Source organism: Agrilus planipennis, unplaced genomic scaffold (assembly GCF_000699045.2).
Source record: "Agrilus planipennis isolate EAB-ADULT unplaced genomic scaffold, Apla_2.0 scaffold323, whole genome shotgun sequence".
Classification (NCBI taxonomy): Eukaryota; Metazoa; Arthropoda; class Insecta; order Coleoptera; family Buprestidae; genus Agrilus; species Agrilus planipennis.
In genome coordinates this window covers 34,857-52,197 of record NW_020439138.1, presented here as the reverse complement: position 1 = coordinate 52,197, position 17,341 = coordinate 34,857, and the positions used below count along the sequence as shown (strand labels likewise).

Sequence of the window (17,341 nt, the reverse complement as noted above, 5' to 3'; positions counted from 1 at the left end):
AACCACCCTCCTTTTTATTTAAACATTTAAAATGTTTATAACAATAAGAATTTATTAATAATTTTTATTGAAAAAAATTTATTAAAATTAAACGGCTAGGGAAGGTCTGTTTAATGCGGCTCCCTGTAACAGTTTATAAGGGCAACATATAATTAAGGCTATAACTTGTTTGGGTCGTCTACCTGCTTATCTATTAATTATACGTATTGTAACCTTATATGAATTGTTTTGATCAGGACTTAAACACTGCACGAACTAGCTGAAGAAAAATTGCAAACGTTAACTGATGAAACACACATACATACCTATTCGTGACCTTCGCACGTAGGCAGGTTAATTTCACGTAATGATTAGTACTGTATTCGTCAGTGTTTGATTGGCTAATACACAAAATACAAAGTATATTGGAATAATGTCACGAGGTTATCTTACGTTACCTAATGTTAAAAATATGTATCCAATAGAAATTAATTATTTTAGCTCTTTTATCTTTTTGGGTACCGGAAATTTATTATTAATAAAAGTGATATTTTAGGGATTTGGCTTTTTCCTTTCAGTCGTGATGATATTTCCTGAAAAGGATAACTTCTGATTTGTCTAAGTATTGCTTTAAAAAAATCATCTAATCATTGAATAACTTGTCTTAAACATACTGGGTGTTCGTATAGTAATTTCGATAGCACGACAATGTTGCACATGTTACAATAACCGTTGTCAACGGAGAATGTGCTTTGGAGCGAGATTTGCAGGAACCCAGAAGTCAGGCCTAAAGTAGTGTAATAAGTACATTTTCCTAATGTATCTAATACGTCGTCAATTTGTGGTAATGGATACTCGTCTTTAATTGTCTTTTTAACTGCATGTCATTTTTCCTTTCCATCTTTTTTGCTACTTTGCTAAAGCATTATTGATTTCTTCTAAATCTATGTACTTTGTTCAGCAAAGCTCGATGGGAAAATTTTCTTATTCATTTTCATTTTCTTCCCCAGTATTTTCAACAGTGTCATTTCATTTTCAAAGGGTTGCACAGGTAATAAGCATTTCCATATTCGTCAAAGTGACAAATAGATTACAAAAATTTTCGAAATATCGGTTTAAAAAAAATATTAAAATTGATTTAGTAGAAATCGAGAAAATGAAAATTTTTAAGCGTCGGAATACTGAACGCAGGATTTTATGGTCTATCCGCCGCGACAGAGCCACGATCCAAATAAACGGATTTCGAAATTTCGAAAATATAGGCGCCCCTCTGCATCACAAAAAAATTACACACTTTTTTGGCCTCAACAATAATTTGAAAATTTTCATTTTTTTTTTACGCTGCGTAAATTGCAATATTATTATGCAAAACCTGTAAATCCGATCTAGGTGAAATTTAGTGTGATTATTTATCATAATGAAAAGCTGTCTTTAGCCAAGTATGACGGTCTTAGGAGAAATGTAAATATATGAAAAAAAATCCGCATGTTAATATATATTTTTGTTTTTTTTGTATTTTTTACATTTTTGCAATGGAAAAAAAATAATTTTGTGATTTGCAAACAATTTTAGTTACGAAAATTTTTCTTCATCAGGACTTTTCGGCTAAGTCAACTCATTTTGATGTATAAAACGACATTTATTTAAATTTTTTCAATTTTACGTATCCGCATAGTGAAACTATCTTTCCTTACGATTTTTTTCTCAAAAATTTTCCTCATTAATACTACACGTGGTACACCGTGTATTCAGGACAACACTAGCTACCTTTTTAATATCCAACAAAGTTTTCGTTTAGAGCAACTACTAACTTATTAGTCTAGATATTAACTATTATACATAAGTACATAAAAACATCTTATAATACGGCAAAATTGTCCGTTTTTTTCTAAAAAATTCTACTTTTTCAAAATAATTTTAAACTGGAAGACTTTGGAGCACAATAATCGTTATTACAAAAAGATTACCTTGATAAGTCCCAAGTGAACCAATAGGAAATTATTAACTAAAGAAAGTTGATCTTTCTGCACTGCCCATTCAAAAAGTCTTTTATATAATTTCACTGTACACTCTAACGAAGCTTTCGCTATTTCTTCCTTATTGTTTTTACATAAAGAACTAATTTTCATTAAAATGGGAGTAATTGTTTCCAAATAAGCATCACCATCTCTCTGAAATATCAATACATTATGCTGAATTTTATAACTAAAACAAAAAACTTTTACCTCCACTTCTGCGAGAATAATTTCGGTTCTGTTTATTCCAAGATTTACAAAATTTTCAGCTGTTGGATTTTTCATGAATGTATTTATATCTACTTCTTTTGAATCTCCTATAGAAATCGCAGTTATTTTCTGAATCAACTGCTTCTCTGTATCAACTTGAGATACATCTTCCGCGTTCTCATTTTCTATTTTGTCTTCTTCACTTTCACTAGCTTCGGATTCGTTTTCATCCAAATCAGAGAGAGCAACATACTTTCCTAATGAATAAGATGATAATTTACAAATTTTATATTACAACTTTAAAATTGTTTGTGTATAAACGTGCCATATGAAACAATAGTTTAAACAAGCATTAAATGTCTAAAACACATAAAATTTGTTTACCTACCTATTTCCTTCATTTTCAATTCAAGTTCTTTTCTTCCCGAATTTCCAAACTGATTTCCATTTAACATTAATGTTTTAAGATTAGTTTTATCATACAAGGCAAGAGCTAAAGCTAAACCACCCTCCTTTTTAATTTCATTGTATCCAAGTATTACTTCTTCAAGTTTATTGTGTCCTTCTTGCAATCCTTTAGCTAACATCATTGCTCCTTTTGTTTTTAATAAACAATCACCAAAATTAATTGATTTTAAATTTTGTAAAGTGGGAAGAGCCTTAACAAAAGCTTTAACACCTTCATATCCCACTGTATTATCGTTAAGATTGAGAAGAGTAAGATTCTTATTGTATGTGAAAGCGTCGGACAAAGCTGAGATACCCGCATGATAAATACCATTTTGTGGCATCACTATCTCTTCCAACGTACCTATAGCCTGCAAAAGATAACTTTTTAAACTATGATTTAACAAAAACAGACTTGCATACATTATTCTTAGTATTAGTAACAAAATATTATAGTAGGGTAAGCGTCAGACGCCCTTCGGGAAAGTTAGTTAGTTATTTAGTTGGTTAGTTATTTTTACCCTGGCATCACATCACCAAGAGAAACTATTCCCTATAGTTTCAAATAAATTTCTTAATCGATTTTGAAAAAAAAAAACTGAAGAAAAGAAGACAGTAACTACACAAGGTGGAAGGAAGTTCAAGATATAGCTCAAAAAAAATTTGAAGATGTCAACCAATTAAATAATTTTACACCAGATTTTAAATCTTTGAGAAGTTTTGGACTACTGAGATTTCTGGAAGAAAGCGATCGGTGCGGGAAACAAAATAATAATGACCCTAGTTTTAAGTTTTCCATAGATGAACTGAAAGTTGATTACGCGGATTTATTAGTATTCTACCTAGGGTCATTTTGCTGTTCAGAGGGCAAGCAGTTTCTTTTGTATTGTATATAAGTTTATTAGCAAAAAATGCTGTACAAAAAATACATATACACGATCATTATGATATATGATTCATAACAATTATACTTAGTTATAGTCAGTTACTTTTTATTTCTATTAACAGTAATCGCTTGAATACTCTAAACCCTTTACCATGACAGGTTTCCACACTCAGATTATTATACAACTAAAAGCCTCAATACTTCATGCTCTTTTCACCACCCTTAGTACACATTTTTTAACACAGAATCTTATACCACACCTAGTTGAGTATTCATAATTATTAAATGACAGAACATCAGTTAAGTATTTAGGTAACCAGGTTTAAAACTGTAAAAACAACAACATGTCTCTAATTTTCATGTATCGATTCACGCTCAATATGATTCTCATCACTCTGTTTTGCATTATCTGTTGTTTATTTACATATTCTTTGCTTAAATTCAACAGAAGAGAACAGTAGTCTATATTTGGTGCAATCATGCTCTTGCATATAATGACTTTCGCATAACTACTCAAAAAAATTTCATTATACCTAAGCAACTAACCTTTTATTGACTTTACATAATATATGCATGCTCTTTAAATCTAAGATATTTAGTTTTCTCTACCTCTATTATTCTATCGCTCCCACTCATTATCTTATATTTATTTTTTAGATTTATCTTTTTTTATCACGAAGTTTAAGCACCAGTGAGTTTAATTTCCTCCAATTATTCAGAACACTCAGTCCTTTGTCTCGGGAATAGCGAATCTATAAGCTAAGAGGAATAAGCTCCTTAAATAGGTCTCCAGAATAGCATTTAATAGTTCAACCATTCCATCAGACTGCGGGTGAAAGGGCGTAGTAATGATTTTTGTAATGCCTATTAGTTCAGTAAGCTGCTTAAAGAAAGCCGATTCAAAGTTCCTGCCGTGATCACAATGCATTTTCAATGTTCTCTATATTGAATGATCAGCTTTTCAGTAACGTCTGCTGATTTACAATGTTTGGAACATTCATCTATTTCCATCGCCATATTAATAATAAAAGCTAAAGGTGTTGCTACATGAGTGCAAACTCTTTTAGATATACCTACATGTTGCCATCAACACCCCCTGCTTTATTCATAATATTTTTAATAATATTATTTTAATTTCGCAACAAGGTCTAACGAATATAGTATTCTGGCAGCACTTGTCACGGTCGAAACTGGGCTTCTCTTGGGGTTCAGTGCAGTTATTGGAAATTGTTTTACCAATTGTTGTAAAAAAATACATTAACTATATAGACTCATCCCTCTTCATCTCCAAATTTAATGTTTTCAATTTTTGATTTTGTATTTTAAATCATATTAAACTTTGCTCTGACATAGTTCTATAGCTTTTAACTATCCGAATTTTTGATTTTATTCAATTCATATCTATTTTTAGCGCAAAACAAAACTTTTTTTAAAATTCTGCTGCTTTAAGGATTGCTTGTTTCAGATTCAACTCTGTTATATTTGAAATAGTGGCCATCTTTATGCACTATCTATCTACGCTAAAAACTTAAAACAACGACTGAATTAGTTTGGGTAAGGAAACATAGGAGATACTCTCCAGAAATCGACGTTACTTGATACGGGCACTTCACCGAATGTGGAATTGGTTATTGTTTCACCGCGATACCTCGCTGCCGTTTTTTTTTTGTTTCACTTAATTTTATTTGCACGTTGATTTTATTTAACACATATTTAAATTCACACTCTAGCTTCCGAACGAATATGTACATTAGACAACATAATGACTCACAAAACTTATAAATTTATTTTTCACTTACATTTGTGAAAACATCACCGTTTTCTCGCACACTACTTTGCGAACGTATATGCATATTAGTGAACGCAATGACTCACCAACTTTTATTATTATTCACTTTCCCTTGTGAGCATCACACTGTTTTAATCCGCACTGGACACTTGCAAGGCAGCGCTTCCTGAAACTCAAAATATGGGGAGTGGGATGTCTACAATCTGTGAAAAATCAAAGAAATCAACAACAACAACAAAGGCACTTTCTGATCGTAAAACTCATAAAATAAACACCCCATAATAAAATTGGCAACCGTTATCAGGGATCATAAAACATTCTTCCAGATTTAATTCTGGACCGTTAGTTACCATACCAGTAACAATGGAATGAACAATATTTTCTGCCGACATTGCGTATTTTGCAGCGATCGCGACGCTTTTCCAGGAAGATATCATTATCAATAGATGAAGTATATATTACAAATATATGTTAATTTGTAATATCTTGGCTTTACGATTTATTTCCTCTTAAGAGGCTTTAATTAACGCACATGGAGTATTTCTATCTCGGTTTAATTGTAAATATCCATTTTTAAATTATTTTGGTAAATTGTTCTTTTTAATTAAAAATTAATAGTAGCCTTCATGCAAATAAAATATTTTTTGAGTTTTCTTTTTAAAAAGGACTACCGAAGGTTTAAAATCGTAACGGGCGCAATTCTGCGAATTTCGAAAGTTGCTACCACAAACTGGAACCCGATATCATCGAAAGTGTCTGTGAAATTAGGTGAAAGTGCGTGTATCGCTCGTGTTTTAGTACCAAAAATTACGGATACCAACGAAGGAGCAACCTCATACTGATTGAGGTCTCCTCAGTCAAACTAACGAAGGAACAATCACGTACTGATTGAGGTATCCAAAACCAAATCAACGAAGGAAGAACCCTGTACCGATTGAGGTCTCAACACCCAAGTCATCAAACAAAGTAGGTGTTTTCGTTTTTTTTTTATTGTACTATTATCTTGAACGAAAATTGTTTAGAAGCTTTAATGTAACTCGGAAAAGAATTACCTACTTCATTATCCTCTAATTTTATAGTAGACCCCACCTTTACGAATATTAATTGAGACCGGAACTGCAAACCCGCTTATTAGCCCAGAAATTGCTAATCTATATTTCCAAAGTTATCAGAAGAAGCTTTTATCCTCAAAACAATAACTATACAAACCAAGCTAGAAAAGCAGTAATTGTCGATTTGTTCGAGGAAGGTCAAAACTTAAAATTTTTCGTAGCCAAATTTTATAGAGAGATTGTTATAATTTAGCAGTCTCAAAGAACTGAACGAACAAAATAAATTACCGGAAAGGAACTGTCACACTATATAACAGCGAATTCGAGTTGATAAGAAATATCCCAAAACCAGCAGCGGATGTCAACAAAATCGAAGTACCAATACCAATTAGAAAGGGAACTGTATTAACTCCTCAACAACGGCTGAAGAACATCACAATTCTGGAAACCATCACCACAGCCGAAAAGTACCAATTTTAGGAAGCATCAATTCGGGAAAAGGTACACTAAAAATTACATCAAGACATATTGATAACACACAAATTGATGTATGCAATGTACAAAAATGCAAAGTACAAGTTCATAATTCAAAACTGCACCGACCAGTATTTAGCTTAACCTATTTAACAATTCAGGAAAAACAATTAGCGGAAGAGTTATTGACGGATTATCAGAACATCTATCGTGAAGGGGACGTGGTTACTGTTACTAACGCAACGAAATATAAGATACCTTTACAGTCGGACACACCAAGATTATTGTCAAGCCTTATCGCTTTCAATTTATCAAAAAAAGGAAATCCAGAAGCAGATAAGAGGAGCTACGAAGACAAAATAATAACACGGAAAGTGAATCACATTTAAATGCACCAATTTTCCTTGTCCCAAAAAAAAGATTTTCCCTCCGAATGTCGTTTGGATTAAAAAATGCACCTACATGTTTCGCCAGAATAATTAATAATGTACTCAGAGGTTTAATTAATAAAATTTAAAAACCGTTTTGGACAGATTACAAAAATACAACTTTAGAATTCAAACGGAGAAATCAGAATTCTTTTGCATGATATCGAATATCTAGACACCTTGTAACTACATCAGGAATTAAACCAAACCCAAAATTAATAAAAAAAAAAAAACAGAATACACCTTACCCACCACGATCAAACAGGTGAAATCATTTTTAGGTTTGGCAGGTTTCTACAGAAGGTTAATCAATGATTAGAGTACCCTTACAAAACCACTTACTCTGTGTGCCAAAAAGAATGCCAAGGTCGAGCATTCACCGGAATTTGTAAACGCCTATAACTCAATTAAAGCAATCCACCAGTTTTAACGTACCAAAACTTTTCCAAAATTTTCAATGCAACAACCGATGCCTGTAATGTAGGACTGGGAGCTGTTCTCACAGGGAGAAATTAGAAAAGACAAGCCAATAATGTATACCAACAAGACCTTAAACAACTGTAAGAAAAATTATTCAGCCATTGAAAAAATGTGTCTAGCCATCATCTAGCAAGAAAGATGTTCCGACCATATATAGTGTGAAGGATTTCGGTCTATTTATTCGCAGGTATTCTTTTAACGTTTAAACCTTGAATGAGGAAATCGATATGCAGTTCAATAAACTAATTCAGTAATACAACGTCAATTATTAGTACAGGTCAGTCACTGTAGAACAGCTGTTGTTAGAATAATGTGACATGTACTTATTTATGAATTTGAATCATATCGACGCTGTAGGGACGAAATCCTAAATTTCAAATAAGAAGACAATCCCCAAAATAGTACACGTGAAGTAGCAGGGAACCTTGACTCTTCTCGTGTGAGAACAGTTGCTGTATTCTTAACATCATTTCGACAGAAAAGTGCTGCAAAGCCTAGTTTTTCCATAGGGTGTTGTTTGACAAACAAATTTGCTTCACACGGGACGGAATTTTCAACTTTCAACGATAAATTTTCCTGGAAACATCGGCGCCCTACCTTGAGCTCAACGAAGGGAGAGTTATATAATTTGATGCTAGTGCATCCACTAGCCTTTCTGGAAGGGTCACCTACCTAATCACGGTACATAAAAATCGAAAATATTCTGAAAGAATGAACGTACACAAAATTTGCAACCTCAATGAACGTGAACTAACATTCACATTTTCGATTTGAACTGCTTTCATAAATATGGCGTGTAGGTAGTTTTTTTTCTGGGAAAAGCATATCACGTGATATGGTAACACTAGATTGTTAAGTCAATTTCTAACCTCGAAAATGATAAAATAATTTTCTAAAAATGATTACCATCTTCCATAGGAGACGTCAGAAACGTTTCCTTCCTGTTGCAGATATTACTTCTGTTATAAATTAATATAGGTATTGATTAACGATATTAGATGATAATTCTGAGAGCAATAAAGCAAAAAATCGACTACAGCATTTCATTTGGCAAGATGGGTTGTGGTTATTGTCAACACCAGATTCATACAAGTTAATATTATCACGTATAGACAACCCAACATTCAGTGTCACAAGTATTCAATCCAATATACACAGCAACAAAGAAGTCCAAATTTTCTAGATATCACATTCTGAATCTTTCTGAATTAATTTTATATAACTTCAAATTAATGAGGAAAAATTACTGCTGCTGTTACTCCGTTGTCGCGGATCAAACCCGACGACAGCCTTTAAACCCGAATCAGGACAGCATCAGGACGCTCAAATGGCACACCATGTCTTTTATATATCTTAACGTATTTGGATGTTATTAGGTATACATTTTAGTTTGAAATGAACCAGTTTTTTTATTGCGTGTCTCAATAAGAATACATACTCGACCCATTTTAAGGTCAGCTGCAAGTCAGAAAGCTGGAAAAACTGTAAGTATTCCGTTAAATTATTTTGAGCGACAGGATTCTGAAGAATTAACTGACAATTCAAATTTACATAAAATGCATCAGAGACATCATCATCATCATAAGGTCGTTAATGCTAAGACTGATTGGGCACACACCTCCTCTTTTCTATCCTGAGTTAATCTTAGCATTTCCCTAAAACTATAATATCCCAAATCCTTAACTAGGTCTAACTCCTGTTTCTGCTACCAATATGTCTCTAAGTAGCACCTCACGTCAAAGGTGTCCTGCCAACCTATCTTAATAAAAATTAATCTTAGTACAACTTTTGTGAAACGACATTTTAAGTATTCAAAAATAAAAGTTTCACTAATATTATTGACTTCCATAACACCCTTTCTTCTCCTGCTGTTTCTAACCTTCTCTATCACGCAATTCTCATCATTCGCCTATAACACCGCATTGTGAACACTTCTAACTTTTACATTTCCGCCGCGCCCAACGTCAATTTCGCACTCATACAGAGCCTTGCTCTAAACATTGCTTCAACAATCTTTTTCAAATTTGTAAATTAACCGTTCATCAGTATAGAAATGATTTCTTTTTGTTAAAAGCGACTCTACGCTACGCTATCCTCTGTTTTATGTTTCTACTATTCTTTCTATCTTGAGGAAAATAAACAAGAAAAATAAACACCAAAGCCAAAGTGGCAGCGTAATAAATTAAGATAAAGCATTACCCATACGATAAAATTATTAGTACAGCGTTATTTTTTATTTAGCTGCACTTTCAATTGCCCTTCAATATAATTGATGAATGAACGTAATTCTTAGACAGAGTTTGAAAAATGGAATCAGATTTTTTGTCACCAAATAAATAATTTAATGCAGCGTTATTTAAAAAACACTTTGCGTTACCTATATATACCATAACCTTTAAAGGCTACAATCCCATGCTGAAAATCTAAGAGGTGAAATTACTCACCACAAATTATATATAGAATTGTAGTAACATACGAAACAACATTAAGTAATACGCCGTTAATTTTGGGCAGCAAACCTGAGTATGCATGTGAACCAAACTTTAAATTTTGAAGTGAGATATTTTGATAAATAATTTTTGTACGGCATTCTTAAAATAATATAGGCCAAAAAAAAATAATCATTTAGAACATAGTGTCATACAAAACTAACGGTACCGGAAGCCAGGTTAATTTTTTATTTTTAGCCAATTCCGCCATGATTTTTAGTCATTTAATACTGTGCGGTGTTTACTTTATTTTATGGCGATAACTACGTAGTTTCATTTTTCAGCAACGCCGTACATATTTATCGGTTCAGGTGTTAAAAAACCCAACACTTAACTGAAATTAAGTGATATATATATATAGTTTAGGTGATTTTACACAACATATTATTTAATGATTTTACTTTAACACCATGAAAGAATGAAATATTATACATATGACTCGCGCAGGAAAATTAATTTCCTCTGGAGGGCAAATTTTTTTAGTGAAAAAATGTGTAACTATACGGCATTTGCATTGTTCGATATTTTGTAATACCGAACATATTTAAGTGTATAGAGGAGAAAAACAAGGGACCCACCTTCCTCTAACAGACTCGTACGATGCAAAACCATTGCAAAATATACGGCATTGATGTTAACGTTAACAAAATTGTTTTAGTTAAATGTTATTTAAAAATATTTCAAATGTAAAATCAATAAAAACTAAAAAAACAAAAGTTGCAATTATTATTGGTGGTCAAATTCCCTTATATTTCTAAATTAAATTTACTGCTTCTAAATCCCATATGCCCTAAAACCTACCGAAGAGAAATGAAGACGAGACTGTTACAATACGTCATATTCGTCTTTTCGAAAGCAATTTGTCATATTAATCTTTTCATGTTGATTCTGTCTGTATACTATTAAGAGTTCAAAAACATTTATTAAAATTGACGAAAGATATGATAACTTTCTTACATTCATGTTTTTTAAAATTTGCCTTCTACCAAACTTTCGTAAAAAACATTAAACTTTTATATATTTTTGTTATAGAAAAATACTATTAGTTAGGGGAGATGATAGTCAAAAACTGAATCACCAGTTGCCTGTATTGCCCCAAAATCGATCATATAAAATATCTTCCAATATTCATAAGAATTTCATTAATTTAAATTCATTTTCCATCTCACATACACGGCACTGTAATTTTAAATCATTATTTTATGTTTCGGATATATTGTTGCATATGCCGTACAGAAATTAATAAACTTAATTGCCAGTAAAAATGTCGCCAAAATCCTGTTAGTTGACAAAATTGCTTAAAATAAAATTGTACGGCATGAGTTTTTCCTTTTAGTTTTGAAGAATTAAAAAAAATTATTAGTGATGTACATAAATTTACAAGTTTCAGAGAATTTTAAAATTCTTGGCAAAAGAGCGAATATAAAAATTGAAGATGAAAAATTAGTGGCTGATTTTAGGTATCAAGGAAATCAAATAAATTAGGATGGAAGGAGCAGTAGGGATATAAAGCAGAGGATAGCACAGGCTAGTCATCTTCAATAAAATGAAGTCACTTCTATGTTCGCGAACGGTTACTTTAGAAATTCGAAAAAGATTGTTAAAAGAGTATGTTTGCAGCACGACAGTGTACGGGTGCGAAACATGGACAGTGGGCGCGGCGGAAAAGGTTAGAAGCGTTCGAAATGTCAGGCGAATAATGAGGATACCGTGGGTAGAGAAGGTTAGAAATGAAGAGGTATTAGAAAGAATAGGAAAACAGAGGACTCTATGGAAGTCAATAAGAAATAGACGAGATAGGTTAGTAGGACACCTTCCCAGGCATGAAGGTCCAGTCAGAGACATATTAGAGGCAGAAACGGAAGTTAGGAGGGGTAAAGGTAGACCTAGATCAGATTACTGTTCGCAAATATTGTTGTTCGGAAAGTCATTTCGTTTTTTCCCGACAGAGGATTTAATTGTATTCTTTTGCACCCAACTTCACATTTAAGCCGTATAATTTTTATATGCTTTGAGAGCTCATATAGCAAGGCTTGTGTGTGAAAAATTCCAATTAATTCTACGCAGTAGTTTTTGGTTGGTGCCCTTTTAAATATGGAGAGCGATAAGCAGCATTTTCGACATATCTTACTGTTTTACTACAGAAAGGGTAAAAATGCTGTTCAAGCCAGAAAGAAATTGACTGATGTGTATGGAGAAGGTGTGTTGACAGTACGCCAGTGCCAGAACTGGTTCGCTAAATTTCGATCCGGCAATTTTGATGTCGAAGATGCACCACGTTCGGGAAGGCCGGTTGAAGCTGATAAAGACGCGATAAAGGCATTAGTTGATGTGAACCGGCGAATAACAACACGTGAGATCGGATTGAGGTTAAATTTATCAAATTCAACAGTTTATGACCACTTGAAAGGCCTGGGATTATCCTCGAAGCTCGATGTATGGGTTCCCCATGTTCTCACAGAGAGAAATCTGTGTCGCCGCATTGACGTCTGCGATTCGCTTCTCAAACGTCACGAAAATGATCCGTTTTTGAAGCGCATCATCACTGGGGACGAAAAATGGGTTGTATACAACAACGTCAAACGCAAGAGGTCATGGAGCAAAAAAGATGAACCGGCTCAAACCATTTCCAAAGCCGATATTCACCAAAAAAAGGTGATGCTGTCTGTTTGGTGGGATTTTAAAGGAATCGTTTTTTTTGAGCTTTTACCGGATAACACAACGATTAATTCGGAAGTCTACTGTCATCAGCTGGACAAACTGAATGATGCACTTCAACAGAAAAGGTCAGAACTAATCAACAGGAAAGGTGTAGTGTTTCACCAAGACAACGCGAGACCTCACACAAGTTTGGTCACTCGCCAAAAGCTTTTACAGCTTGAATGGGATACAATGCTACACCCACCATATTCTCCAGACCTGGCACCATCGGATTATTATTTGTTCCGGTCACTCCAAAATTTTTTAGACGGTAAAACCTTCACCTCAAATGAGGAGGTCAAAAACCTCCTCGATCAGTTTTTTGCCAGCAAAGACCAAAAATTTTATGAGCGTGGAATTATGCTACTACCAGAAAGATGGCAAAAGGTGTTGGACCAGAACGGTCAATATATAATTTAATAAAGTATTTGTTTATTATAGGAAAACTGTCTTTCATTTCCACAAAAAAAAAACGAAATGACTTTCCGAACAACCCTATAGTTAAGGATATGGGTTGTTCTAGTTTCAGGGAAATGCGAAAGAGTGAAGGTGCGTGTCCAGCCAGTCTTTGGACTAAGGACCATTATGATTATTATTTCTTAATATTTTAATTTAGTTTCAATAAATATAACTGGCCATGAGCTGCAACAACAAAATTTAAATCATATTATATTGAAACACTGGTTGCCGTTGTACAGGAATTTGACTTTAAGACCAAAAACGTATGATTCAACTCCCAAATGCAGACAATTGTTTATTTATGTTTATTTGAACCATAATTTTTAAACAGCATAATATTAAATTATTTTGTTTAATATTATGAAGCACTAAATATGTACGGCGTTGCTGAAAAATAAATCTATGTAATAAGCGCCATAAAGTAATGCAAACGCCGAACAGTATTAAATGACTAAAAAGCATGGTGAAATAGGCTAAAAGTAAAAAAATAACCTGACTTCCGGTAATGTTAGTTTTGTACGCCACTATGTTCGAAATGATTATTTTCCTTTGACCGATACAATTTTTAAAGACGCCGTACAAAAGTAAATTATCAAAATATCCCATTTCAAAACTTAAAATTTGGTTCGCCTACATACTTAGGTGCACCGCCCAAAATTGACGGCATGTTGCTTAAAGTTGTTGTCTCGTATGGTACTACGATCCTGCATATAATATATAGCGAGTAATTTCATCCCTTGCATTTTTGGTACGGGTTACGATAGTTAATACACGGGGTGTACATCAGTGCGATATCGGACGATACCTCCTTACAGAATATTAGAATGATGAATTAAATGCGAAATTGCTAATGCTTTAAAAGGCATAACCTACATTTTTTTTGCATATACTTAGTGCTTATTTAATGAGATATGAGGTAAAAGTTCATTTTAACACCATATATTTTTCAACATTTTTGAATTTCTTTAAGAATTCTACATACTTTTTGGTAAGCAAAAATCCATTTTGAATGCAAAAATACTTTGCACGAATCTAGCAGATTGACAGCGCCAAAGCAATTTGTTTTATTTTTATTCATTTTTATTTCCATGGCTAACTTAGCAAAATTTGTAGAAAGTTTAAGCCCATAGCTCACAACTATGTATTACACAAAAGTTTATTATTTGGCTTTACACTAAAAAAAATATAGGTCACTGCATTAAAAGAAAAATGAGAAATAGCTGTTTCCAGTTTTGACCTCTATGTGCAGTATTGCAAACACACTTTAAAATGTTATAGAGGCATAAAGTAAGTGAAGCTACACACTTATAATTTGCAAAATACTTGGATAGTAGTCTCAAATAAACTAAATATGTTTGATTTTATTGACACATGCATACTTACAGCAACTTTTTTAAAAAATACTATCTCCAAAACAGTTGATTTTTACCATCGGCAATATTCTCCAAAAACTATGTACAATTCTTAGGGAAATTCAAAAATGTAATAAAATATGGGGTGTTCCATTTTAAAATGACCAACATTTACCTCATCTTGCATTTAATGAGCACCCTGTATATGCAAAAATATTCCTAGGTTATACCATTTAAATCATCAAGCAATTTAATATTTTTTTCTATTGTGTAAGGGGATATCACCCGATGTCACACTAATGTATACCTACCAATCTTTCATAAATTACATATAAGGGCTAATCAGAAGAGCTGCCAGTAATTTACAACAAATGTTATTTCTGAAATGTAAAATATTAAAAGATAATACATATTAAATTACCTTAAAAACCTCAGCCAATGCTATAGCTCCATCATTTTCAAGTCTATTCCTTCCAGCAACAAAAACTTTAAGAGCTAATGGTTTGCCTTCATTTTTACTGGAATTATAGCAATCTAGCAATGCAGTAGCTAATAATTTACCACCTGTTATTCCAAGACCATTATTATTTAACCTTAATTCTTCCAGTCCAAAACAAGAAGAACTTCTTAGTAAAGAAGCTAAACCTTCTACACCAATTGGACCAAAAGCATTATCACTTAGATCTAACTCAATGAGCCTAGCACCAGCAGTCACTAAACTGCTGCCTAAATATTCCTAAAATATTTTAATATAGAACAATTTTGTTATTAAGTCATTCCAAATATAGTGTTAATTCAATTTAAATTTACACCTACCAGTGCTCTTGGTATTTCTGTCTTCATTCGACCTGTAAACATATCCTTCCATAGAGCCCTTTTAAATTCAGGATGAGTTTCTAATGACTTTGCAATAGCTTGAGATGCTTGAACTCCCAAAGTGTTTCCTTCAAGATTTAAAAACTCCAAAGTCTTGCAACGTTCAATTGATTCCACAACGCTTTTTGCTAAAACATATTTTCTAAATACCTATCAGTTTTTTAATAAAATGTAACACTTACCATCTTCTTGTGTATCCAATTTTAACGACTTCCCTTTGAAACTAACTCCATTTATTGATGCACTTGCTGTTTCAAATGAAGTCGTTAAATCATCTAAATTACTAGAAGTCATTTCAGCTAAAATTTAATCATCTAAAACTTAATTCCAGTACAAACGCCACAGACGATTAAAAATAAAGAATGCCTGTAACTTCACCATAACCTCACCTATTTTAAGCGCCTGCAAGCATAGATAAGTATTATTATGTATCATATATTAACACTCGCGGATGTTGCGCCCTCTGACAAGGAGGCGGCCGAACTAAAGTAAAAGACCGGCAATTTAAATGGGTTCATTGTTTTTTTTTGTTATGTTTTAAAGGAAAATGAAGGATTAAGTGAAAAATCATCAAGTTGTCTGTTAAGAAGGTTTTATATTACGAATTTGTGTATCTATAGTGAGAACGTCAGATGCATAGAACATATTTTTATCAACTTCTCAATCATGGGAAAGTTAGTGCAATGGGTACGAAAATCAAAATCGTAGTTTTCAACATACTTTTAAGATTTGAAAATCCACCTAATTTTGAGATATATGTTTGCGTGCGTGCGTGCGTACCACCATGTCTGGTAATAACCATTTTTTCAGGTGCTGATTAAAGCGTATTAATAACAATAATATGATCTGAACAGAATTATTTTAACATTCGGATAAGAAATTTGTTTTGTATTTACAAAATGACTGCATCAAAGTAGATTTGGGAATTTACCTACCTTCTTTATAACAATCAAACATTGTCATGTATTACTATACTGTAATACTATTAATAATTGAATATTGTTAACAACGATAAGTGTATTATTGTTCGTAGAAATTAAACATTAATATTTACAATCAAGAAACACACGCTTCTCAAAAATAATTTAAACATCTTTTGTATTATTTTTTTTTGTTGTTGTTACTGTTTGAATTAAAAAACTATTGCTAAAAATAAATTCATAACTTCAATTGCGAACATGATGCTTTTAACAAAACAAATATTAAAACGGAAAAATTATTTTAACACAACAAAAGGATTCCCTGTTCTCAAAAGCTGCACGCACGAAAAAACATGACTCATGCGGCGTTACCTCGCTCTGAGGCGTTCCATTTAAGGCTTGAAGTGCAAGCGAGAGCGCCAAACGAGCGACAAAGAGGCACAATCGGCATCCGCGTTCGGCAGCGTTCGACATCTGTCTCTCTCCTACTTGAGTGAGCGATGCGTCTTCGTGGACAGCTGCTATACAATAATACATTTACATGTTTTCGTCAAGTATGAAGTGCAGTGAAAAATGAATGTGGTGTCAATTGTTTATAGCAACGATAATTGCGGCGATAAAGGTAATGATTCTTTCGATATTAAATATATGTTCAGTGATATATTGTCGAATTGAAGCTAGAGTTACAAAAATTTTAATGATGTTTAAAAGTTGTAAATAAAAGTTGTAAAACAATTGCTCAAAGCACATTCATACTTGTAAAAACTATGTACATTGGAAAAAAA

General features: G+C 32.9%; 1 protein-coding gene across 1 annotated transcript in view; it reads right to left on the bottom strand.

Moving 5' to 3' along the window:
* The window catches only part of LOC108742145 (ran GTPase-activating protein 1), a 21,552-nt gene extending 5,513 nt beyond the window's left edge, over positions 1 to 16,039 (bottom strand). Inside the window, exons 1-6 of the mRNA XM_025977807.1 lie at positions 15,819 to 16,039; positions 15,577 to 15,764; positions 15,182 to 15,496; positions 2,593 to 3,022; positions 2,205 to 2,461; positions 1,947 to 2,150 (exon numbers count right to left, since the gene is read on the bottom strand). Of these exons, the coding sequence (XP_025833592.1) occupies positions 1,947 to 2,150; positions 2,205 to 2,461; positions 2,593 to 3,022; positions 15,182 to 15,496; positions 15,577 to 15,764; positions 15,819 to 15,930 (1,506 nt within the window). The 5' untranslated portion in view covers positions 15,931 to 16,039. The remainder of the gene's footprint in view (positions 1 to 1,946; positions 2,151 to 2,204; positions 2,462 to 2,592; positions 3,023 to 15,181; positions 15,497 to 15,576; positions 15,765 to 15,818) is intronic.
* Between the last annotated feature and the right edge of the window lie 1,302 nt (positions 16,040 to 17,341).